The sequence below is a fragment of the Hyperolius riggenbachi genome, chromosome 6 (genome assembly GCF_040937935.1).
Source record: "Hyperolius riggenbachi isolate aHypRig1 chromosome 6, aHypRig1.pri, whole genome shotgun sequence".
NCBI classification, from domain to species: Eukaryota; Metazoa; Chordata; class Amphibia; order Anura; family Hyperoliidae; genus Hyperolius; species Hyperolius riggenbachi.
Window position 1 is genome coordinate 289,820,305 of NC_090651.1, and position 26,539 is coordinate 289,846,843.

The following is a 26,539-nucleotide window of genomic DNA, read 5'->3' on the forward strand; positions in this document are numbered from 1 at the left end:
GGAACCTGTCAAACCTGACACACCTGGAGCAGGTGGGACCCAGGAGAAGACCGGAGATGCAGTGTGGGACACAAATGACTTCTAGGGGCTGGAAGAAGGCCCAGGTAAGTAAAGCTACATTTATTTTGTTCAACTTGTAAATCCATTAAGCTGTTGTGTTTTGGGCTGGTTCATCATGGTTGTTGTTAACTTGATGAGGAATGATGCAGTACGAATCAATGTCCAGCGGGTGGTGCTGAGGCCCTGGCTGGACATAAATTCAACGTCGCACTGATTTGTGTGTCCCAACTATTACAGCCAATCTCGTTGCTCTGCGCCTGCCGCAATTTGCTCGCTCTGCCGTCTATAAGATGGCAGAGCTCTGGAAGCAGGTCAGCCGTCCTGAAGGAGCCAACGAAAGCGGCTCCTGACCGTCTGTCAGCACTCTGCAGTCACAGAGACAGCAGAGAGAGGAGCCTGCGTGGATGGGGCAGTGTCGTCACCGGTGAGAGCGGTGGGTATGTGCGGCGATTCGTTGGGAAGCGACATTTTACCGTGCCAGCAGTCTCTGGTCCTTAAGGGGGCAGAGACTGCTGGTATGGAAGTGGTTAAACACTTGAAAATAGTACTTATCAATAAAATATGCTGTTTCACTTTACTTAGGGTCTCATTTTTCCTTTTTGCATCAAAGAGTGATCACTTGCCCTGCTGCTATCCTACTCAGTCAGAGTATGTGATACATACAGTGAAAAACACAGTTCATGAAAATAATGCTTCACTGCCACTGTAAATGTGCACGTTGTCTGGTACCGCACAGCATGCCTTGCATTACACCGACAGATTCCACCACAAACACTCCAATGTCCACGTAACATTTCAATATAATTGCATTGCATTTGCTATATGATAATATTATCTGATGCAGCACACCACAACAAATCAGTGTGAACCTAGCCTTACCGTGCAGTTATTAGTATCTCTAGTGATTAGATTGGCATACCTCCCAACTTTTTGAGATGAGAAAGAGGGGCACTTAAAGAGGAACTTTAACCTAGGATTGAACTTCATCCCAATCAGTAGCCAATACCTCCTTTTCCACAAGAAATCTTTACCTTTTCTCGAATATATAATCAGGGGTGTCTGTTTGGCTGATATGGAGGTGAATCCCCTCTTTGCAGTCTGTGAACTTCATTGCATTATGGGCAATAGCGGCTGTTTCCAACGGCCAACAAAGCAGTATCTCCTGAGCATAGAACTCTCAGTAAACAAGCCTTCTGCATAGATCATCGCCTGGCAGGACTAAAGATGTGGGGGAGGAAAGATTTTGCAATGGCCAAACACTAACTAAATCATTTATAAATGAATATTGTAAAAAATAAGCAATTTTTTATTTACATTATTTTTACTACAGTTCCTATTTAAGCCACACCCCTAATCATGCACCCACCACACCTCTATTGTCCCCTGAACACGCATACCATAAAGTTTTCATAAAATTCAAATCACACTGGTCCTTTCTATGCTGGTTCATTTTCTTTTATAATAACATTTGAAAATAAGAAATATATCAAGTTTAGCTAGATACATTCTGTTTAATTAAATGTAACAATTGTGGAATGTGACTTACTCTCTCTGACTGTGCAGGAGCTGGAGGACAGCCAAAGAGTGTGTAACATTCCTCACTTGTTACATTCTGTTGACTTAAATGTATCTATCTAATCTTCGAATGAGGCAGCAGTTCTCTCCACGGAACTTTAAAGCTCTGTGTGTAACCCTTCCAATGCTGGTCTAGTAAAAAAAAAATGCTGGTTGCATAAATTATGCTGTAAATAATGTTTTAGAGCAAAGTTGAAATGCAGGGTTATATTCCGCTTTAAATGATAGAAATAATGTTTACAGTTTATTAAGCACATTCTTCAGGCAGTGGAAAAATACACGTATTTACATAGATCTGTACTGTACATCAGTCCTGAAAGAGGGACAAATGAGGAAGAAAGAGGGACAAAGGGATTTGTTTCCCAAAGGGCGACTGTCCCTTTAACCTCTTGAGGACCAGAGGTTTAAAGACTATTCTAATAGTCGGTAGAAAAGGAGGTAAAATTTATTTGGGTGGTAAGTTGTATGACCGAGCAATGAACTGTTAAAGCTGTGAAGTGCTGAATTATGAAAAATCGCCTGGTCACTAGGGGTGCTATTGACCAGGCGATTTTTAATAATTCAGCACTTCACAGCTTCAACAGTTCATTGCTCGGTCATACAACTTACCACCCAAATAAATTTTACCTCCTTTTCTTCCAACTATTAGAATAGTCTTTTGGTGGTCTCTGATTGCTGATGAAATTCTTAGTTTTTTTAAATAAAAAAGTGGTTATTTGCATTTTGTTTTAAACCCTCCCCCACTAAATTGGTCCTAGAATGCGATTCATACATTACACTACACTTATAGGCATCTTCCTATGAGAGGGATTAGATTGTGAGCAGGCCCCGATTTACCTCACAGGAGCCTATAGGCACAGATGTCCTGGCACCTTAGATTTTGCCCTCCATGAACCTACACACCCCACCAAACTGCACTGTAAGTGTGCTGGCTGTCCCAGCTGTCACTTCTCCTTTACTTGCCTTGCCCATTATAGGTAGCTACATGTGCTCCTTAGTATAAGGTAGCCAGAGGTACCCTCAGTATTAAGTAGCTAGAGGTGCCCCCAAGTATTAGGGAGCTAGAGGAACCTCAGTACTAAGTAGCTAGAGGTGCCCCTGACTGAAGGGAGAGCTCGTCAGTGGAATGCTGAGAGCAGAGTGAGTGACCTGCCATTTACACTCTCAGGACTCTGCATAGGAAAGGAGGGAGAGAGGCACTCGGGATGGGGAGTGAGCCAACTTTCCATCATCAGGCGCCTGTAGGAACATGCCGACAGTGCCTTACGTGAGACAATCAGAGGGACAGTTAAGTGACAGGGCTGTCCCCTGTACAGCACTGTGCTAGATCGCAGCGCTGTACAAATGTTTTATATATATATATATATACATATATATATATATATATATATATATTGCAGCCTGCCAGCTCCGATCGAGGCTGGCAGGCTGATCACGGATCCCCGCTGTTTACAGCTGCTGGAACAGGCACGTGAGCACACGTTCCCTGCTAGTCCCACTTCTAGGACTTTGCCAGTTAGGTCCTGGAGGCGACACTCTCCCATCGCCCATCGGCATGAGGTGGTTGAGAGGTGGTTAAAATCAGGGATGCTCAAATTCGGATTCGGAAGATACCCAAATAGTTGCAATCCGGATATCTCCCAGTAATGCTGTGCGGGCTGGGCGGGGGGGTCAAGCTTACCTCTCTGACGTCTTCTTCGCTTGTCCCTCAGCGCCTCCCACAATGCGGTCCACGCGCATCACGTGACTACAATCGCTTCCTCCTTCAACCCGGAAGGAGGAAGTGTTTGTAGTCACGTGACCGCCGCGTGGACCGCATCATGGGAGGCGCCGAGGGACGAGCGAAGAAGACGTCAGAGAGGTAAGCTTGACCCCCCCGCCCAGGTCGCACAGCATTACTGGGAGATATCCGGATTGCAACTATCCGGGTATCTTCCGAATTTGAGCATCCCTGGTCAAAATGAGACAGTTGATAGCTAGGAACCTGTGCAATGCTACAACAATTTACCATTTTAAATTGCTAAGAGCAAAGCTAAAAAAAAACTTAAGAAAAAAGATGAAACTCTGACCCTGAACTTGAGCTTTCAAGTATCCCAAACGTGATGCTCCTGAGAAAACCAGTGACTGATAATTTTAAGATACAACTTAAGCCAACTTTCTAATGGATCTAGAAACTACCGTATATAACATTTTATTATGACATTATTAGTATTACAGTATTACAGCCGGTGTGGTGCAGTCAAGCCACAATAAGATGGCTGAACTTGAATTAACGTTTCACAAAGTGAGGACATCGCCCCCCGCCGCCTGCACACTGGGTTTGAACTCTGGTAAGCGAATAGTGAGGCGAGGAGCCCCTGACGTCACCACAGCCCATCCATTCCCAGGCCTGCATTGGCCGCTAGGCGTCAGCTTGAGCTTTCCTGTCGGGAGGGGGCGTTCGGGCGCAGCAGCTTTTACACGTCATTCACCGGAAGACGCTGTGGAATAGGGAAGTTGCAGATGCGCCGGGAGGCGGCTGTGGTAAGTGACCTCGTGATTGGAATCCGCTTGTATTTGCTGCGGGCGACGGCCCTGTGGCTCCTGTGTGTGCATTGGGGAGCTGGGGACGGTGGGCGGGCGAGTTTGGTTTCGGAGTTGGAGTCTTGGGCTGCCGCTTGCCCGTCCCCTGTTGTCACAGACGCTGCAGGGAAGGATGTGAATGTCTGATGCTCTGCAGCTGGACGGGAACTGTAGACTTCGCCTAGCAAACGCTGGGCTGAGAAAGGCTACTACTAGCGCCCGCAAACGTCTCGTTTAGATCTCCTATTTACAGAGCCATAGTCTCTTTTGTTTCTGTGCCTTTTTACATTTGATGTTCAGAAATGACTTTATCTACAAAGGAAAAGTGTATTCATAATGCATAACTCTATTGTTTCCAGTACAGTTTACTGTACTGAATATTTACAGTATTTTAAATCACCCTAAGTGGAATTGTAATCAAATTCCATCTATACTCTAAAGCAGGGGTCCCCGTACTTTTTTGGTCAAGGGCCGGGTCAACATATGTCAGACTGCTGGGGGGCCGGTGCATATGTGAACTGATGTAGAACAACATAACATTGAGCCTAGGTATTGTAGACCGTGCCTATTAACATGGGCAGCCCTCATGTCTCCCATTTAACCAAAGCAGATGTTATGCCCCCAACTCAGAAAGTACAGATATCATGCCATCAACACAGCATGTGCAGGTAGTATGCCCTCCAACTCAGCAAGAACGGATAGTATGCACTCCACCACAGCGTGTGCAGATAGTATGCACTGTACCACAGCATGTGCAGGTAGTATGCCCTCCAACATATCATGTGCAGCTATTATGCCACCAATACAGTGCAGATATCGTGCCCCTAACATAGCAAGTCATATGTGAGCCATAATGTCACCCAATGGCCTGCGAAAGCCTGCAGCACAACCGAGAAGCCAGCAAATGACTGCTTTCTGGCTTCCATGTTTAACCCTCCTGGTGGTCTATTAAAAAACGCCAGGGGGCAGCGCAACAGGTTTTTTTTTTTTTAAATCATGTAGCGAGCCTAGGGCTCGCTACATGATAGCTGCTGTGCAGCGGCATTCCCCCACCCGCTTCGATCGCCTCCGGCGATCTGCGATCAGAAAATCCTGTCCAAAGAACGTGAATTCCCGGAGGGCTTCCCCCATCGCCATGGCGACGGGTGGGATGACGTCGTGGCGTCATCGGGAGTCCCGAACGCTGATAGACCAGGCTGCGCGAGGGGTCCGGGGGGGGGGGGGCGGCACGGCGGCGATCGGCGTGCACACGCAGCTAGCAAAAAAAATTATGCAAATTGGCCCAGCAGGGCCTGAGAAATCCTCCTGCGCGGCTTACCCCGAACTTCGGGGTTACCGCCAGGAAGGTTAAAGAGACACTAAAGCGAGACTAAATCTCGCTTCAGCTCTCATATATAGCAGGGGCATGTGTGCCCCTGCTAAAACGCTGCTATCCTGCGGCTGAACGAGGGTCCCTGACCCCCCAACCCACCCCCCACAAACCTTGGTCTCAGACTTGGTCGCTAATTTCTTCTTCCTGGAGGCAAGGGCTAACGGCTGCAGCCCTGCCTCCCAGCGCGTCTATCAGACGCGCATCGCCGCCTCTCCCCCGCCCCTCTCAGTGAAGGAAGACTGAGAGGGGCGGGGGAGAGGCGGAGATACGCGCTGACAGACGTGCGTGGGGCAGGGCTGTGGCGGTTAGCCCTGCCCCAACCAGGAAGCGCTCCCCCCGCATTACGGAGGGGATTTGGGGGGACAGGGACCCCCGTTAAGCCGCGGGATAGCGGCGTTTTAGCAGGGGCACACGTGCCCCTGCTATATATGAGGTCTGAAGCGAGATCTATTCTCGCTTCAGACTCTTTAAGGTTGGTGCCAGAACTGCTATTCTATATGCAGGCCACATCTATAAGTAATACATTTTGTGTGTGTGGGGGGGGGCAGTAAAAAAGCCTCAGGGGGCCGCATTCAGCCCACGGGCCTTAGTTTGAGGACCACTGCTCTAAAGCATAAAATTAAAAGCTCAACCATCTCACTGGATTTCAAGGGTTAAATTGAATGCTTTAACCACTTACTCCACCAGTACAGTATATCTACGTCATCTGTGGGCTCATCCAAGCCACAACCACATAGATATGTTTTGTACTGGTGGCTTCCCTGTGCACGATCGGGTGCGCCCCCGGAACTTTAAGCTGCATTACTAATTGATGTAAGGGGAAATAAGTCCCTTTAACCAATTAGCACCCATCCCCCCCAATGATCCTTCATCTCTCCCCCACAGTGCAGAGATCTTGTTAAAAAAGCATGTCCAGCAAGCCTGGTTCATCCAGCGGTGATGTGGCAGCCTCTGTATTCAGCTTCACAGCCACTTCCGTACTGACCCTTACACGAGTCCCAGCTTGATGACATCAAGCCGGGACTCGTGTATGAGGCAGCACGGAGGTGGCTGTGAAGCTGAATACAGAGGCTGCCGCTGCAGGATCACCGCTGGAAAAGGGAAAGGTGAGCCAGGCTTGCTGCACATGCTTTTTTTTGTTTTGTTAAAGATCTCCGCACGGAGGGAGAGGCTGCATAATAGGGGAGGGGCCTCTAATGACAATCCTAGGGCGGAGTCCTAATTATAGGGGCACATCTGGCTATCCATACTCCAGGGGGACCAGAAAAATTAGCTCTCCACTATAAACTGTGAGATGAGCTAACAGGTTCACATCTGGCTAGCTATGCTTTGGGAGAGGGGGGCTAATAGCAGGGTCACATCTGGCTATCTATACATGGGCGGGGGCTGACTAAATAACAGGGGCACATCTGGCTATATATGGGGGGGGGGGGGGGGGTAATTCCAGGGGGCACATCTAGCTATCTATACTGGGAGAGCCTAATACCAGGGGACATATCTGTTTATACTAGTGGGGCTAATATTAGGGGACTCATCTGGATATGCTGAGGGGTTATACTATCCACCACACAGACCAAAACACAGGTTTTTTTTATGAACAGTTCCTTTGTTGTTCTTCATTCAGAGAAAATATCTTCACAGTTGTGGACGAGACGTATAGGTACACTTTCAGAGTTCCAAATCACATAAGACTGCCTGACACGTGTTTCACAGCTAAAAGCCGCTTCCTCAGAGGCACACTGTATACACACGTCAAGTGTGGACCAAGGAATTGTGTAGCCGCAATCTGTATTCTCTAAGGAAGCAGTGTTCAGTGACGATTCCATATGCATAATGCATCCATGGACTGAATAGGAAGTGCGCGATCGGGTACGCCCCTGAAACTTTAAAGGAATACTTTAGAGGAGTGAAAAAAAAGATTTTTACTCACCCGGGGCATCCCTCAGTCCCTTGAAGCTGTATGGTGCCCTTGCAGCCCCGCTCCGATCGTCCTGTCCCCGCCGGCGGCTACTTCCGGGTTCGGCGGCAGCCGCCGACAGGCTGGGAACGCGGGTGATTCTCCCCGTTGCCAGCCGCTATATCACCCTCACCCGGGGCTCCCCTCAGCCCCCTGCAGCTGAACGGTGCCCTCGCCGTGTCCCTCCGATGCGCCTGGACTCGGCGGCGGCCACTTCCGGTTTGGCCGTCACCGGCCCACAGGCTGGGAACGCGGCTGATTATCCGCGTCCCCGGCCGCAATAGCGCCCTCTATAATGCTATTGTGGCCGGAAACGCGGCTAATAAGCCGCGTTCCCAGCCTGTCGTCCGGTGACGGCCAAACCGGAAGTGGCCGCCGGAGAGTCCAGGCGCATCGGAGGGACACGGCGGGGGCACCGTTCAGCTGCAGGGGGCTGAGGGGAGCCCCGGGTGAGTAAAAGTCATTTTTTTTAGGTGACTTAAGTATTCCTTTAAGTATTCTTTAAAGCTGCATTACTAATTGGTGTAAGGGGAAATAAGTCCCTTTAACCAATTAGCGATACGACTCTGGCTATACTGGGGACACATCTGGCTATCTACCTGGGGGGAGGGGCTAATACTGGTGGCTTGTTTTTATATACTGTAGCACTTTTCATTTTTTAACTAGAATTGGTAAAACTGCAAAATAATGCATTTTTTTTCTTCCCCCCCCCCCCTCTTTTTGCCATTAAAATGCATAGAAAATAAAATTTTTCATATAACAAAATACCCCCGATTTCAAGTCTAATTTGTCCTGAAAAAAATGATATCTCTAGATCATGTAGGTGTCATAAGTGAGGATAAAGTTATGGCCGATTTTAAATAGGGACATAGCTAAAACGTCAAAACCACTCTGGTCCATAAGGGGAAAACAAGGTCTGGGTGAAAAGTGGTTAAGGTAGCCATATATTTTGCTTTAATCAACTTTATTGGGCAATAATCTTCAGTGTGGCTGATCGAAAGTCGATCGACTAGTGGCCCACACACTGCAAGTGATATCCTATGCGATTCACTTTAATTGATCTGACCAATCTTGTCCTTTCATTCTCTGAAAGCAAAAAATGATTCAGTGTCGAATGATATGGGAGGAATAGCAGATTAGGAGAGTCACTAGGACTATATAAACAATACACATACAATTGTTTATATAGTCCTAGTGACTCTCCTAAAAAAAAAAAATGTCTAGAACCAAGACACCATCTCCTGTACATTTGTGGGACTTTGAATCAATACATGATTCTCTTGTTGCATACCTTTATATATTTATACAAATGCATTTGCTGGGACCTGAGGACTGAATTTACTATTTCCAGAGGTTTACCATAACGAAATTCCCCTGTCCACTGTGTAAACAAGGCAGAAACTTTTCTGCTGTATTCAGATGGGGCGAGCAGAGAACTTTCTCATTATTTGCTCACTGATTTCTTCTCTATTAGTACATCTGGTAATTTGTTCTGCAGTCGGCAACAATATCAGTCACCTTCACTAAGGTGCAAATATGCATTCAAAAGACATCAGATCAGTCTTATGCCTGATACACGCGATGCAATTTTCCATCAGATGGAGGGTTGAATCGATTATTTCCGACAGGTCCGACCAGATTACCAATAGTTTTTCTGATCGATTTTACAATCGCTTCTGTACAAAATTGAACAGAAAAATGATCGGAAATCAGATTGAACCTGTCGGAAATAATTGTTTAGACCATCAGTCTGACAGAAAATTGCATCGTGTGTATTAGGCTCGTTTCCCATCTGCTGTCGGATCACATGCAGCCAGCGGGAGTAGACAGTGTAGTGCCCGCTGTGGTCTGGCTGGAGCCTGGGCCAGGGGCTATATGGGGAACTCCTCCCCCTGCCCGCTATTATCATGGGCAGCACAGAAGTGCAGTCCACTTAACACAATGGAACACACCACACACACGAAGTGCAGAGACTGATGATGATGATGGTGGTGGTGGTGATGATGATGATGATTACCACTTTCACTTTCACTGTTGCTCTAGGTCAGTGGACCTCAAACTAAGGCCCGCGGGCCGAATGTGACCCCCCCTGAGGCTTTTTTTTTTTTTACCGGCCCCTCACACAGAAAATGTATTACTTATAGATGCAGTCAGCTACAGCTTTAAAAATTGGTGGTACACATACAGAATAGCAGTACTGGTACTACCCATCCACATGGAAGCCAGAAAGTAGGAATTTCGCTGGTTTCCAATAAAATTCCACATCAGGTAACACTGCTGTCCAATTGGACTTCAGGTTTTCATCTGGGTATACTTTACTGTCTGGCCTGCAAATACTTTTACATCATTTTATGTATACTCCGGCCCCCCAGCAGTCTGAAGTATGTTGACCCGACCCTCGACCCAAAACATTTGGGGACCCCTGCTCTAGGGGAAAGCTATATACACTACTCAGACTTTCATAACCCAAATCTAGCATATTTACAAGTGTTACCTCTTCAGGCAAGCATACAATCTTACATAGGACTAAGGCCCCATCAACGCCATAAAAATATTTTTTTTTCGTCCGATTCAATCCAATTTGATTAATTCGATTCAATCCAAAATGTATAATCGGGATTCGATTTGATCCAATTTGCCATTGCAAAACAATGGCAAATTGAATTGAATCCCGATCAGATATGTCAGATTGAATCGAATCAATGGATTGAATCAGACAAAAAATTGTATGGTGTAGATGGGACTTTAAACCTCATACACCTGCTAGATGGTTTTCAGCCAGTAAGGGGCCATCTGTGCCAAGAAACTAGCAGATGAACATAGCTGATGTGTCACTGAGAGATCTGGAGTGCCCAATCGCCTCAGCCGAGCACATGGTTCACATCCTTACCCCTCCCTCTGGAAGCCTCTCCATCATGTGCAGCACTGTTGTCCCTCCCACCCCCTCTATAGTCACAAATGTGTCTGTATGGAACACAGTCCTAATGCCTGCAGGCGACTTTCTTTGTGCATGTATATGCACTTTTACTAATCAGTTACTGACCACCTTTTACACAACTTCCGTTACCTATTTTCTGTGTCCCATAACTACTTAGATTGTTCGTTTGAAAGGCCATGTGTTAAGGTAGCCACATATCTAGCCATGATGGGCTGATTCGACCAAGAGACAAATCTTTCTGTAATCAAATCTGATAAGAGAGAGATCGGTCAGCTGCCCATACACCGCAGGCCGATTCCCGATCAATTTCATGCTAAAATCAATCTGAAATCGGCCTTGTGACACCGCATTCGAGCGCCTTGCTGCCCCAACGCTTTCCCCTAATGTTAAAGGACAACTGTAGTGAGAGGTACATGGAACGCTTTTATCCATAGACCCTGAACAAGCATGCAGATCAGATGTTTCTGACTAGATTAGCCACATGCTTGTTTCAGGTGTTATTCAGACCCTTCTGCAGCCAATTACATCAATAGGACTGCCAGGCAACTGGTATTGTTTAAAAAGAAATACATATGTCAGCCTCCATATACCACTCACTACTAGTTGGCGTACGAGAGAAATGGCTGCTGAGAGACTTAGGCGCAGAATACAGCCGATATACGGCTCTCCCCACGGAGTCCCGGCGGCACTAATTACTATTCCACCTCTAGGTCCACATGGAAAGTGCGGAATTATGTAATTCGGCTGCCAGCTATTGCCGGAAGGCGAATTACAGTGTTTTAAAAGTAACTTCAGCTCTGTCTTTTGATTGTGCCGAAGTTAATCACTGAGCACAGCTATAGCCGTAATTCCTATTACGGTCTATGGTGGCGCCGGCTGCACCCAAATCTCCTGCGTTCTAATCGACGTGCTCGCTACGGTTGTCCTTTATGTTATACATTACCTGTCCTCGTCCTCCGCTTGTCCCCACTGGCTCTGAGCGCACTCTTGTTCGTATACGTATGCCACGTGGTTGCCTAGTAACGCGGCCGCGTGTATGACGTCTGATGTCATATGTGCGCCCTTACTAGGAAAGCACATGGGGTGCGCGTGTATGTAGAGGAGAATGCGCCTGGAGCCAGCGGGGACAAGTGGAGGTAGCAGACAGGTAATGTATAACATGGTGGGCTTTGTTGTGTTCGTCGATCGTCCCAGAATTGCATGCCGTTACCGCCGTGCACCCGAATGAGCAAGTCAGCCCAACATCTTGCAGCATGTGCGGTCGACCATGCGCCCAATTTCGGGACCGAAATTGGTCGCATTATCGGTTGCACATGTACTTGGCGGCACTGATTTTCTTCCGATTTGATTATAATCAAATCTGATGGTCGATCGGCTGCCAAGTCGCTTGATGTATGGCCAGCTTAAAGTAAACATCCAAGCAAAAAATAAAATCAAAATCCACTTACCTGGGGCTTACTCCAGCCCCTGGCAGCCATCCTGTGCCCTTGCCGCAGCTTCAGTGGCTCCCGGTGTCCTTCGCGGCAGAAGCCGACTTTGCCGGGTCGGCTTCTTGTGCGCTCCACGGCGCGAGTCACGTGGTCCAGCCGACGTCGTCAGGTCTGTACTGCATAGGTGCAGAATTACTGCGCCTGGCCTACGCAGTACAAACCTGATGACATCGCCAGGACCTCGTGACTCACGCCGTGGAGCGCACAAGAAGCCGACCCGGCAAGGTCGGCTTCTGCAGCGAAGGACACCGGGAGCCACTGAAGCTGCGGCAAGGGCACAGGATGGCTGCCAGGGGCTGGAGTAAGCCCCAGGTAAGTGGATTTTTTTTTTTTTTTTTTTTTTTTTGCTTGGACCATTCCTTTAAGTCTTCTTATGTGTGTGTGTGTATGTGTGTGTATGTATGTATATGTATATATATATATATATATATATATATATATATATATATATATATATATATATATATATATATATATATATATATATATATATATATATATATATATATATATATATATATATATATATATATATATATATATATATATATATAGTCTACCTCTATCAACTTACAAGCTGAGCATTGCACTTGGTTTTCGGCTTGATGGCTGGCTATATCGCCTAGGTGTCATAAGTAGCAAGAACATTTTTGCTGTTTAAACGGCAAAACTGCTCTAGTCAGTAGGGTGAAGATGAACTTTGGTTGTGATGGAGGAAACATCAGAAAGAGGGAGAGCAATGTGCAGCACAATGAGAGGCGGCAATAAAAGAAAATTAACATTTTCTGCCACAGCCCTCATCCACTAATAGTGGCTCAGTTTTGCATTTGAAAACATACTCAGAAACAGACACAAGGGGGAGATCCCTATCCTTACAAGCTTACATCTAGATCTATCTATATGTAGAGTGGTAGTGTGGTGCAGACACCAATGGAGTGGGGTTAACAGATGAGGTAATGAACATCAAATTCTAGCTATAACAAATCATAAGCTTGTCTGAATAGGTGTGTCTTGAGGCTACAATCATGAGAAGTCCTGGATGCGAGAGTGAGAGGAGTTGACCAAGCTAGATGACAAGAGGTTCTCATGGGTGGAGCAAAGGTTTCAGGGGGATGTTATTTGGAGATTAATGAAAATATATATGGTGGGATTGCTATTGTAGAGCTTTGTATGATAGTGTTAGGGATTTGAACTGAATCCTTTGGTTGATTTGCAGGTAATTCAGGAATTAGCAGAGAGGGGAGGCATCAAAGGAGCAGAAGGAGAGTTGGATGAGACAAGCAGCAGAGTTCATTTAGTAGGCCCTGGCGAGGTGCCGGTCTGTTTTTTAGTGGGCTGCAGAGAAGGGTATTACAGTAGTCAAGATGGGAAATGACTAGAGCATATACAAGCATTTTAGTAGCCTCTTGTGTAATGAAGCTACCAATTCTGGTGATATTGAGATGAAAGTAACAGGAAGTTGTTAATGTGTTATAAATAAGTCAAGGGTTACTCCCAGACAGCAAACTTTAGGAGTTGAGGTTATTGGGAGTATGTTCTACATTCATGGTAACTATAAGTGAGGAGGAGAGAGAATATCTGTTTTACTCATGTAAAGTTTGAGAAAATGGGAGGATATAAATGCAGACACAGGGACACAGGGACATAAAATAGTGTGTAGAGTTCAGGAGATGAAAGATGATTTGGGTGTCATCAGAATAGAGGTGATGCTGGAAACCAAAAGAGCATATTAGTAGTCCCAGGTCAAGACTGTAGATAAAGAGGTCCAAGGACCATAGCCTTGTGGTACACCGACAGATAGCAGATGTGGAGAGAAGTTAGTATTGGCATAGGAGTCCATGGAAGAATGTCCAGACAGGTAGGAGCAAATCCAAGAATGTGCTAGGCCCTTGCAATTCACTTTTTCTCCTAGTTGAAAAGTTTTCATCTTCTCTTTAAAATAACTTTGCAATTAAGAAAGTACCAAAAGTAGTAAATACTACTAGTAGTAAGTACTATCAAAATGATTTTGTGTATTTTCTTGCTTGTTGGAGGTTTAAAGAAAACCTGGAAAAAAAAAAACCCAACCCTCTGCGGGATACTTACTTCGAGAATGGAAGCCTCTGGATCCTAACGAGGCTTCACCCCCCCCCCACTCCCTGCCCAAGCAGCGGCGAGGTAAATATTTACAGAAAATTGGCCTTCGTATTTGCAGTGTTGACGTTGCTGTACATGAGTTTTATACACTCTTCTTGCTTGTCTCGGTTTTCTACCATTTACTTGTAGTGTAATCGACTTGCATACATACATAGTGGGGAAGAAAGCGTGTATGGAAGTCCCACAGTAATTACATTTTAAGCTTCTTCAGTAGCTTGAATTAAGATTCATAGTTTGGTGTCTTGTAAAGTAACTTGTAATGTTTGTTTTGTTATTTAATAAAAAGACAAGTATGCAAATTTATAATTTTTTTTCATAATAGGTTGTGAACTTATTTGTGTGGGAGTGAAGAGGAGATCAATCTGCAGAAAGAATCATCTATTAACGGACTGTGTGACTTGCCAAATATGGCTGAACAAGAGCCAAGGAAAGTTAGGTCGCTTAGTCTAGCTGGAATTGCTCAGATCTCCAATGATATATCCAGGAAGTTCTTGGACCGCAGCGATCTGTCCAGGCTCCTACGGATTGCTTCAAATTTTCTGAAAGACCACACTCAGGTGTTGGTGGAACTGGACAGCTTCTTCGTCCTCGATCCAAATGCCAAGATAAAGTTGGTGTTTATTGAAGACACTGTTTTGGTGAAGAACATTTTTATTATGTCCTCTTCTATGCAGGCACTTGCACAGAAATGGCCTGAAAACCTTTATGTTGATCTCCAAAGTAACATTGGTCCTGGGCTGAACTTGTACACTGTGTCATGTGAAGAGGAGTCTGGCTGGCGCTTGTGTGCTAGTTGCATTTCAAAACCCAATAGCCACGATACCTTGAGGTTTCTTATTGTGTCTGTTCTGCAAAGTATACCAAAAATGAAGGCTCAGATCAAATCCATCATTATTCATCCAGAGATCACAGATTCCATAGACTGGACTACTCTAGTTCCCAATGCCACTGTCAAGCATTGCATGTCACTAATTGTTAGAGTGCTAGAGCAACAAATTGTTCATTTAGCACCTGCTACCCAGGTTCAGATTAAAAATGTTCTGCAAGCTCTGTTTTATGCACGCTCCCTGAAGATCTACAATCGTCACCTCTCGGAGTTAAAAGCCTCGTGTCCAGCCGATTTCTATCAGTACTACATGGACAAGTGGCATCCCACCAGAAAAGAATGGTGCACTAAGGACAACAAAAGGATAAAAATAGAAAAAATACTATATGCTTACTCTACAGCATTGCAATATACACTTGCATCAAAAATTGGCATCGTGCCCTCCTTGTACCAGTGCGTCAGAGTCATGTTACGTGAAACCCTTGAGTTGCAAAGTGTGCCAGAAGTTATACTTGAAGTCAGTCCTGATTCGATGCCTGCTTCAGAGCCTGCTTCAGAGCCTGCTTCAGAGCCAGCTTCAGAGCCCACTTCAGTGCCTGATTCGGTGTCTGTTCTCGCTTCAACCTTTTCCATAGAGGTAAGCTGAAAATGATTGCTCATTACTTTCCTTGTGAAAGTCTTGGTGAATATTTATTGCTTTTGTTCTTGGTAGTACAGTAGAATCTCGTTATAGTAAACTCTGATCTAGTAAACCTCTGAATATAGTAAACTCAGTCCACAGGTCCCAGAAAATGCACCTGTATAAATATACAATGTATGACCGATTCTGATGTGGTAAACTTCTGATATAGAACTACTTTTCCTGGTCCCTTGGAGTTCATTATAAAGGGATTCTACTGTATCTATTTTTTTTTTTACAGGATTACATTTGAACTAAATGAACAGTGTGATTATCAAATAGGCACAGTCTAATTAATTAAAATGATACTTAAGTTAAAAAGTTTGATGTGGAAAACCTTGAAGGATCGTCTTGTTGATCTGTTGTGCCAGAAAGATGCAATCAAATCTGCGGAGGTGAATGAAATGGATCAGTGCCCTTTATTCTTTTGGTGCAGATACAAGTTCTAGTTTTTTTTTATGTATTACCTATTTAGATTATTATCGAATATAAATACAAGTTTGATTAACGAGAACCTGAGTTGTAATAGATGTTCAAAAGATACCTGATGTGAACGAAGTAGGAGAAATGGGAGGAGTAGGCATGTACTGGCAGCTGTCTTGACCTAACGCCCCCTGGCAGCCTATTCCGGGTCACCGGAGACAGACATGAGGGCTCTGGATTGGCTGTGCGCGTCCTACATTACACGCGGCCAGAAGCGCTATGCGCATGGCGTAGACGTGACGTCATGCGCAGTGCACTAGCAGTCGTAGGGCATGCTGTAGGACAGGCTTTCTCAACCAGGGTTCCCTGGAACCCCAGTGTTCCTTGAGTACTCTGCAGGGGTTCCTCTGCATTTTCTCCCATCTTGGGGGGGGTATAATTGAGCACATTATAATAGGGGGTACTGTAAAAAGAAGCACTAAATTAAGGGTTAGAATAATAATGCACACATTAATAAAAAGCACTAGGATAAGGAGACAGTATGAGGGGCAGTGTAATAGGGGGTAGTAAAAACAAATAGCCTCACATACTTTTAACCTTTTCGGGACCAGGCCGCCTACCCCCCCCCCCCCCCTTAAGGACCAGGCATTTTGCGCGGGAGGGGGGTGCGCGCGTTTGGGGGGGGGTCAGGCGGCCGGATCCCGTCTGTGGCTGGCTGGATTTGTGTCCCCCCATAGTGGCCTGTGCCCCCCCTTCTTGCAAGCAGCTTTCACCTTCCAGGCTCCAGCGATGAGCCGCACGGGACCCTCTTCTCCGGCCGGCATGTCCGTTCTGTCTGACGATCAGTTCAGGGTCGCGGCTTGATGATGTCATCAAGCCGGGACCCAGAGCTGACGTCAGACGGAGCAGAGATGCCGGCCAGAGCGGAGGGGGGGCGCCGATCGTCGCGGGAAGTTGGGAACGGCAGGGAGGTGAGTGGATCCTCTTCTTTTCCCCCCTGCCGCCGCAGCTGTCAAACTGATCACTATGATCGGACGGCGATCGTAGTGATCACGTGATCAGCAGCCATACGCGATGGCTGCTGATCACTCGGGGGAGATGTCGGCTGTCATATGACAGCTTAATCTCCCCCTCCGGGTGCGCACGATCGCGTTGGGAGCGGAAACTGTGGGCCGGCGTAGATTCTACGCCGCATCAGGCTAGAACAGCCACAAGTGCAGCGTAGAATCTAATGCACGCGGTCCCGAAAAGGTTAAAGACCATGCCTCCTGCAAAGTAAATGCAGGGGTTCCTCGAGATCAAAAAATAGTTTGCAGGGGTTCCTTGAGATCCGAAAGTTATTTGCAGGGTTCCTCCAGGGTAAAAAGGTTGAGAAAGGCGGCTGTAGGATGTGCACATTCGGGCCTGTGCACTAATGCCTGACTCCGGCAACTTGGAAGAGGCTGCCAGGAGGGGGTGCATTTGGGTAGGATCGGAGGTGCAGAGAGAACGTGTGTGGAGGGGGCAAACAGTGGGCATCAGGACAGCTGTGACCGCGATCCCTGGAAACTATGACATGGGTGTGCACATCACGTCAGAGATCTAAACATTTGGCGTGATGTCACGACTCCCAAAAAATTGGGAATCGGTAGCCGAGGCCATTGTTTCCTCACTTATCCTGCTTACTCTGGCTGCTATGTAGAGAAGGGCCAAAGGAGCATCACAAACAATACAGTCCTGGTCTCTTACTGTAGCCCAAGAGACAGAGACCCGCTCCCTCTCTAGCGACTTCTTGTACATGTGTACAAGGCTTAATTTCTACTTTTTTTTTGTAAAAAAAAAAAAACAGAGCGCCCGTTCTGAGACGGGAATATATTTTTTTTTCTTAGTAATCGTTCCAAAACTTACAGATACATTGGCTTCTCCCTAAAAAGCAGACAAAAGGCTATCACACACATACAGGGACTGTAACACGGCTGGGATTGGTTTTTGATCCTTCTGGTGACAGTTTGGAGCCGACCTTGTAGAGATGTCGCTAACCTAAAGTTCTGTTGCTATACAGGAATGCTAGATTTGGCAGAGGTGGTCCTGACAGTTAAAGTGTACCAGAGATTATCTATAATAAAATATTTATACATACCTGGGGCTTCCTCCAGCCCCTTGCGCATGGATCGCTCCCACGCCGTTGTCCTCAGCCTTCCAGACCGCCGGTACTGGGTCCCCTAGCTTTGGCCAGTCTGTGCAAGAGAAGTCTCCTCGTCTACATATCTGGCAGTCGCAGGAGAGATACGTAGAGGGAGCACTTCTCTTGTGCAGACTTGCCAAACCTACAGGACCCGGTACCGGAACAGGAGACGACTGAGGACCGTGGAGTGGGAGCGATCCGTGCCTATGGGGCTGGAGGAAACCGCAGGTATGTATAAATTCTAGATCGTCTCTGGTTTTCTTTAATCCACTACTTATTCAGGCAGGAATTAAGGAATACAGTTTTCATTTCAATGTTCTATTCTTAAAACCTCATCTCATTTAGATGTTCATGTGGTTTATAACTGCTCTTCGGTGGTAGAAAGGTTAAAGAGGAACTTCAGCCTAAACAAACATACTGTCATTAAGTTACATTAGTTATGTTAATTAAAATAAGGTAATATAATCTCTTACCCACCCTGTTTTAAAATAACAGGCAATTGTTTGATTTCATGAGGGCAGCCATCTTTTTGATTGAAAGGAGGTGACAGGGAGCATGAGACACAGTTCCAACTGTCCTGTGTGCTTATCACCCCTCCCAGTTGCTAGGCAACGTGAATAACATAGGAAATCCCATCATGCTTTGCACAGCATCAGGGGAAAAAAAAAAGCCCGGGTAGTTTTCTTTGATGGGTGGAGCTTAGCTAAAAATGATGATTTGGTAAGAAAAACAAAGTTCTGATGCTGTGAAACTGTTAAAGAAACACCAAGCCTTTTCAGTTTTGCTGAGTAGATTTTTAGTCTGGAGGTTCACTTTTTCATGGTTAGTTTTTTGGTATTTTCTCCCTGAAGAAAATGTACCATAAATTACTTTTCTCCTGTGTTGTTGTCGTTTACAGTAGACAGTAAAAATCTGACGGGTTTTGGACTCATACATCTCTTCTTGGGGGATTCTCAGCACTTCCTTTTATTCTTTAAAAAAAGCACCCAATGGAAAGAATCTATATAAGGATGCCGGCCTCCTCACTCACTCGCATGCAATTTTTGGCAGTTTGGCTGAGCAACTGACTTTCAGTCAGTGTTTTTTGAAAATAAAGAAAACCCTGAGAATCCCCCATGAGGAAATGGATGAGTCCAAAACATGTTAGATTTTTGCTAGCTACTGTAAGTGAGAGCAGCATTGGAAAAAAGCAGGCCAGGCCAATCATGCCAGTGTGCAGGAGCAGCGATGCGTGTAGTCCAGGTATCCACGCTGGCCAGACTAGATCAGCGGTGCAGCCATCAAAGGTTTTATCCTCGCAGATTTGTATGTGCACGTGGTTGGAAGTGTAATTCCGCTCACCTCACCTGTCATGTGACCAGAGCCGCTGACATCACCATACAGGAAGTATAGATGGCGTTCTTTCAGCAGCGTGGACGGCTCTGGTATCAGCATTGTCTCGCCGATCCTCCTCCTGTCAGATGCCCACCTCTTCCTGGTAAGAACCAGGGCTGTGGAGTTGGTACACAAATCATCAGACTCCTTAGTTTATGAAACCACCGATTCAGACTCCTGGTACCCAAAATTTCTCAGACTCCGCAACCCTAGTAAGAACTAAGTTTTGCCAAAACTGTTTCTGGAGGGAACAGTTTGTGCACGCATAGTGTTGTGTGTGTGTGTGTGGGGGGGGGGGGGGGCGCATATCGTTTAAGCATATTTAAATGCTCCACATGGCCACTGCAAGTTGTACACTGACCATTGAGGCTTCTACTGGTCCTTCCTACCAAAGCAATGCGGAGGCGGGTCTAATCCTTCTGTGGTGTGTAATTTGTTGTGTTCTGATTACTTATCTTGATTTGTGGAGGGGTGATGCTTATGGCTATCTCTTTTTTTTATTTTTTTTCTAGCCTAAGCCTGGGAAAGCTCCTGATAAATCGGATAAATCTGGGAAATCTGATAAACCTGTAGTGCAAGCTGGCACCAAGGCTACTCAAAAGTCCGATCATAAGAGATGTGCCATATGTTGTTCTCGAATGTCATCCTCCTCCACAAAACAATTATGTCAAACTTGCACTGAGAAGGTTGTACAAGATGAATCTCCTGTCATATTCAAAGACCTTATGGATAAGATGCAAACGGAAATGTCATCCGCTATTAAGGCTATCAGAGATTCTGCTCTGACTTCTGCTACAGTGGTGCCTCCTCCCGATGATATGGATGTGGGGCCATCAGGCTTGAATACTGTAGAAGTGGAAAGTGTAATTCCTCCTGATCAGCCTCAATTGTCAAAACGTAAAAGAATTGATGGTGATTCAGATGAACCGTCAATGTATGAGGGTGAAGTGGACATTTCTTCTTTGGAAGAAATACCGGCTTCAGAGGCTGATGCTAAGGAAGATAAATCACAGAGATGTGCATTTTCTACTGGTCTAATGAAAGAACTGTTACAGGCTATGCATAATGTTATGGGTATAAACACGGAGCAAAAGACTTTTATTTCACTTGACCATACGTATGAAATTCTGTCAGATCCTCAATCTTCTTTTATACCTGTGCATGACAGTTTAAAGGATATAATCAAAAAGGAATGGGATAGTCCTGAAAAAAGAGTTTTCTGGCCAAGATCTTTGACTAAGAGATATCCTTTTAAGGAGGAAGATCAGAAGTTTTGGGGTCCATCACCCAAATTAGATCCAGCCCTATCTAAGGTTTCCAGGAAGTCTGATCTCCAATTTGAGGACTTCTCTAATCTTAAAGACCCTTTAGATAAAAAGATGGACAATATCTTAAAGATGGCTTGGGAATCTTCTTCTTTGAATTTCAAGCCTGCAGTAGCGTCTACAGCAGTTGCTAGGTCTTTAAAGCTTTGGTTGACAGATGTTCAATCCCAGATTGCCTCAGGGATCCCTAGAGAAGAGATATTAAATTTATTTCCAAAACTGTTTCATGCAACCAACTACTTAGCAGATGCAGCTGACGATTCAGTCCGATTATCTGCAAGAACAACGGCATTGGTTAATTCAGCTAGGAGGGGCATATGGGTGAAGACCTGGCAGGGGGATACGTCATCTAAGTCCAAACTCTGTGGGATCCCTTGTGAAGGAGATCTGCTCTTTGGTTCTAAACTTACTGAGACTTTACGTTCTTCTGATAACAAAAAGAATTTTCTAGCAAATAGAAAAAGTTGTAGATTCAAGCGGCCCTCTCGTGGGTCAGGAAAGCCCGAGCCAGAACAGAAGGGTGGGCAGAAAAGAAAACTTGTTTCCAACAGACAACAAAGAACCAAGTCCAGTCTCCTTTTCTCCCCTGCAAATCGATCATCTAAACAATGACACCAGTATTCCTGCATGGCAGGTAGCCTTTCAGAACAGTTGGCTGTTAAAAATTATTCTGGAAGAATACAGAATTGACCTTCCTCCCGATTCTTTGTCACCCCCCCCCCCCCCCACACACACACACACACACACACCAAGAGCTCCACAACAGGTACTTGGACTACAACGGAAAATAGCCTCTCTACTAGAAAAAAGTCATCAAGTTCCAAGATGCCAAAGGTTCAAGGGTCACTACTTTCCAGTGTTTCTTGTGAAAAACCTTATGGCGTGTACAGGTTCATACTAAATCTAAAAAGACTAAACAGATCGATCAGGTACAGGAAATTTTGCATGGAAAACATCCGGACTGTCATCAGCCTTCTGGAAAAACGCTGTTACCTAGCATCTTTGGATCTCCTGGATGCGTACTTACATCTTCCAATCCACCTAAACTTCCAGCAATATCTGAGGTTTGCAGTAAATCTTCAGGGCGAGGTAAGGCACTACCAATTTAATGCTCCCCCTTTCGTCCTGTCTTCCACACAGTGGATTTTTACCAACGTCAGGGCTGAGGTCTTGGCTGTGCTCAGAATGAAATCTACCCAGGTTTTTTCACATTTGGATGATCTTATCTGGGGCCCTTCATTCAGTTTGGCGAATAACCAGGTGGTTTCTCTTGAGTTCCTGCGATCTTTAGGGTGGTTGAATAATTGGGGTAAATCCTCTTTTCTTTCTAGATAGGAAAACCACAGCATTAATAAAATCAGTTCTTTCCTTTAAGAAATCAAAAAGAATATTGTTAACCTCATCCTTCCTAGCAGTCCACTGGGCTCAGTTCAAGATATTTTCAGATGTGGATTCTAAAAAGAAGGGACAGGCATCTTAAATCTCTAGACAGAAAGAGGTTAACTCCATGGAATGTAAAACAATCACTAGATTGGTCATCTTGCATCAGGCCACCTGTGGGAGTACCCTCCACAAAAGACAATTACAACCGATGTGAGCTTTTGGGGTTGGTGAGCACATCTGGATATGCTCCCAGCTCAAGGACATTGGTCAAGTAAAATGAGATCATCAAACAGCAGAGAACTGCAGGCTTTATGGGAGGCTCTTCAATTCTTAGCTACTCAAATCTCCTTCACTGCAATGTTCTGATACGTACAGACAACACTACAGTGGTAGCCTACCTAAGTTACCAAGGAGGAACAAAAAGTTGTCTGCTGTAGTCAAAACAGCAAAAATTCTGAATTGGTCAGAGAAGAATCTCAGATCTTTGCGAGCTATACACTTCAAAGTGTCGCTGAATCAACTGGACGATTATCTGAGCTGATCGCATATGCATCAGGACAAATGATCTCTCAACATGGTCTTTCAGGAGATTATCTCTCTATGGGATCTGCCTCAGATGGATCTATTTGCCCGCAAAATCATTACGAAGTGTCCTCTCCTGTTTCCTTTGCCCTCAGGACAATCCTTGGGTAGTGGATGCATTCTCAATGAGCTGGAAATTGCTTTGCATATATATTCCCACCATAAAATATGATTGCTCGAGCCTTAACTAAGATCAAGTGTAACAGAGCTCAGGGAATCCTGAGGGGAGTCCCATTTTGCCCAATGGGCCCTGGGTTTCTCTTCTACTGAAGTTAGCTGTAGCAAACCCTCTTATGCTTCCTGTTTGAACAGATCTGTTGATAAAGGGTCCAGTATGCCATGCTAACCTGAAACTCCTTCAGCTTTCAGCATGGAACCTGAATTGGGACTGTTTAAAAAAAAAAAAAAAAAAAAAAAGGGTTTCTTAAACTATCTGAAAATCTTGTTCAGTGCAGACAGAAAGTCACCGGACAGATTTATTCTAAAGCCTGGAACATCTACAATAACTGGTGTCTACAAAATGCACAAGAAGCCATTCTTTCCATTTCAGTTTTAGAATTCCTTCAGAGTGGTTTTCAGAAGGGTTTAAGTATACTTACAGTACAGACATCAGCTCTTAGGGCTCAGACACACTATATAAGCGGTTCTCTGAGTGCTTTTTAGCCATCAGGGCTTTGAGAGCTTTTTAAAGGACCACTATCGTGAAAAAAGTAGGCAGTTAAAATGTGACAGAACAGACAAGTTTTGTGCCAGTCCGTCTCCTCATGGGGGGATTCAGCAGCATTTCCTGAACAGCAGTTTAACTGCCAAAATAGTAAGATAACAGCCAGCCTCCCGAGTCGCTTGCACACTATTTTGTCAATTAGACTTTTCAACAGCATTTCCTGAACAGCAGTTGCAAACAAAACACCCTGAGGCAGGGAACACACTGCACTGTTTTTGTGTGCGTTTTCTGCACAGAAAAATTGAGAACTCATGTGGGCTAGTTCACACTTTTTTTATATACGTTTTTCGCGTGCAGAAAAAACCTGACATTCTTCATGATTATGCACATTGTCTAGTTTTCTTTATTAATTACACTAGCTGCTGTGAAAAAAGCGTGCGGTTTCCTGCATAGAAACACACTTGGTGCGTAGAAAAATGTGTGCAGAAAACTAAACTACAAGTGTGTTCCCTGTCTGAGAATCCCCATAAGAAGATGGACTGGCCTAAAACCTGTCGGTTCTGGCAGATTTTAACTGCTTACTTTTTTTTTTTTTTTTTTTTTTTGCAATAGTGGTTCTTTAACCATTCCTGCCGCCTGGAAGTGATTGTCACTTCCAGGCAGCTGCTGCCTTGCTGTTGCACGTATCTGCGTGTTCCCGTGCGTGCCGGTGCTGTCCCCCCGGTAGCCCGGAGATCAGTGAATGGGAACATAGTTCCCTTTCATTGGTCTAAGTCTCCAGCAGAAAAAACTACGGCTTCTTATCAGAAGCCGCGCTGTCTTTCTGTCAAAAAGTTTCCTGTCCTCTATATGCTTCCTGGAAGCGAGCACTTTGCTTCCAGGGCAAAAAAAAAAAAAACCTTTAAAACTACATTTACATACATTTTTATTAAAATTAATGGTTTACCTCCCACACCAAAAATTACCCAAATAAATTTTTTAATAAAAAAACAATTACAATAAAAAAATAAAAGCATAAATAGTTACCTAAGGGTCTGAACTTTTTTAATATGCATGTGAAGATATATGAACATATTATGAACCTTTTTTAAATTACCGTATTTTTTGGACTATAAGACGCTCCGGACTATAAGACGCACCCAGGTTTAGAGGGCAAAGGGGAGGGGAAAAATAAACATACTAATCCTGGTGCATCTATGGTCCAGGGGCATCTTGTAGATGTTTCCCGCCCCAATTATGGTGTCCTCCCGTCCCACTTTTTATCGACCTCCTGTTCGCCTTTAAAGCGGAATATAACCCAGAATTTTTCCTCTAAAAGATTATTTACAGCATACAATATATTAACAATGTTTTTTTTTTTTTTTTTTTTTTTTTTTTAGTAAAACAGCATTCAAAGGGTTACATCACAGGGCTGACTTTCTTCTGCAGGGAGAACCTGCAGCCAAACTGCTTATAATCTTATCAAGTGTGCACATTCTTTACTTGATACATTTATGTAAACATTCTGTGGCTGTGCAGGACTTCAGCTGATGAGTGCTGCAGTGAAAAACAGATGAGAAATAACTGCTGGCTGCTTTTAAAATAGAATGACAACCGTTATAAATAAAATGCACCAGCAGCTTTCAAAGTAAATTAACTGAACTTTGGGAAGTTATAATATCTAAATGAATATTAATACTTGTGCACAAAAGCACATATGATAATTGTATGGGTTATAAAAAGTAGGAGAACACATTTGTATTGAACATTTTGTCAGTTTTAAAGGGGAACTGAAGAGAGAGGTATATGGAGGCTGTCATGTTTATTTCCTTTTAGACAATACCAGTTGCCTGGCAGCCCTGCTGATCCTCTGCCTCTAATACTATTAGCCATAGCCCCTGAACAAGCATGCAGCAGATCAGGTGTTTCAGTGGTTCAGACTTATAAGTCTGATCTGACAAGACTAGCTGCATGCTTGTTTCTGGTTTTAATCAGATACTACTGCAGATAAATAGACCAGCAGGGCTGCCAGGCAACTGGTATTGATTAAAAGGAAATTAACATGACAGCCTCCATATACCTCTCTTCAGTTCCCCTTTAAACCGCTTTAAGGCTCCTTGTGTCCTCCCTTTGTGGCTTCCTCCTGTCCCCCTTTGTGGCTTCCTCCTGTCCCCCTTTGTGGCTTCCTCCTGTCCCCCTTTGTGGCTTCCTCCTGTCCCCCTTTGTGGCTTCCTCCTGTCCCCCTTTGTGGCTTCCTCCTGTACCCCTTTGTGGCTTCCTCCTGTCCCCCTTTGTGGCTTCCTCCTGTCCCCCTTTGTGGCTTCCTCCTGTCCCCCTTTGTGGCTTCCTCCTGTCCCCCTTTGTGGCTTCCTCCTGTCCCCCTTTGTGGCTTCCTCCTGTCCCCCTTTGTGGCTTCCTCCTGTCCCCCTTTGTGGCTTCCTCCTGTCCCCCTTGTGGCCTCTTCCTGTCTCCCCCCCCCCCTTGTGTCCTCTTCCTGTCTCCCCCCCCCCTTGTGTCCTCTTCCTGTCTCCCCCCCCCTTGTGTCCTCTTCCTGTCTCCCCCCCCCCCCTTGTGTCCTCTTCCTGTCTCCCCCCCCCCCCCTTGTGTCCTCTTCCTGTCTCCCCCCCCCTTGTGTCCTCCTGCCCCATGTCCTCCTCCTGTCCTCTCCCCCCATATTTAACTCACCTGACCTGATGCCTGCGGCGAGCAGCTGCTGTCCTGGCATCCGTCTCCGATATCTTTCAGCAGTCTTCCGCTCCCCCGTAAGGTAATTAAGCTGCAGCAACTGCTCCGGGCTTCACTGGCCACGTGCGTGCAGACCGTGAGATCATACGCTTCTTTCCTCTAGTGCTGGTCGCGTCTGTAATGACGTGACCAGGAAGTACCGGCGGCTGTTCTCGCGCTCTGCAAGCATGTGGTGAGTGATGCCCGAAGCAGTTGCCGCAGCTTAATTACCTTACGGGGGAGCGGAAGACTGCTGAAAGATATCTGAGACGGACGCCAAGAACACAGAGGACGCCAGGCAGCTGATCAACGCAGGCGTCAGGTGA

The 26,539-nt window shown here is 45.4% G+C and overlaps 1 protein-coding gene across 3 annotated transcripts in view; it reads left to right on the top strand.

Moving 5' to 3' along the window:
- The first annotated feature begins 4,047 nt into the window (after nt 1–4,047).
- The window catches only part of ZSWIM9 (zinc finger SWIM-type containing 9), a 50,720-nt gene continuing 28,228 nt past the window's right edge, over nt 4,048–26,539 (top strand). The window contains exons 1-2 of one of the 3 annotated variants that reach the window (XM_068241009.1): nt 4,048–4,158; nt 14,413–15,553. In XM_068241009.1, coding sequence (XP_068097110.1) covers nt 14,498–15,553 — 1,056 coding nt within the window. In that variant the 5' untranslated portion in view covers nt 4,048–4,158; nt 14,413–14,497. Of the gene's footprint in view, nt 4,159–14,016; nt 14,112–14,412; nt 15,554–21,751; nt 21,971–26,539 lie in introns of those variants that run through there. The other 2 variants (XM_068241010.1, XM_068241011.1) reach the window with 2 other exon arrangements.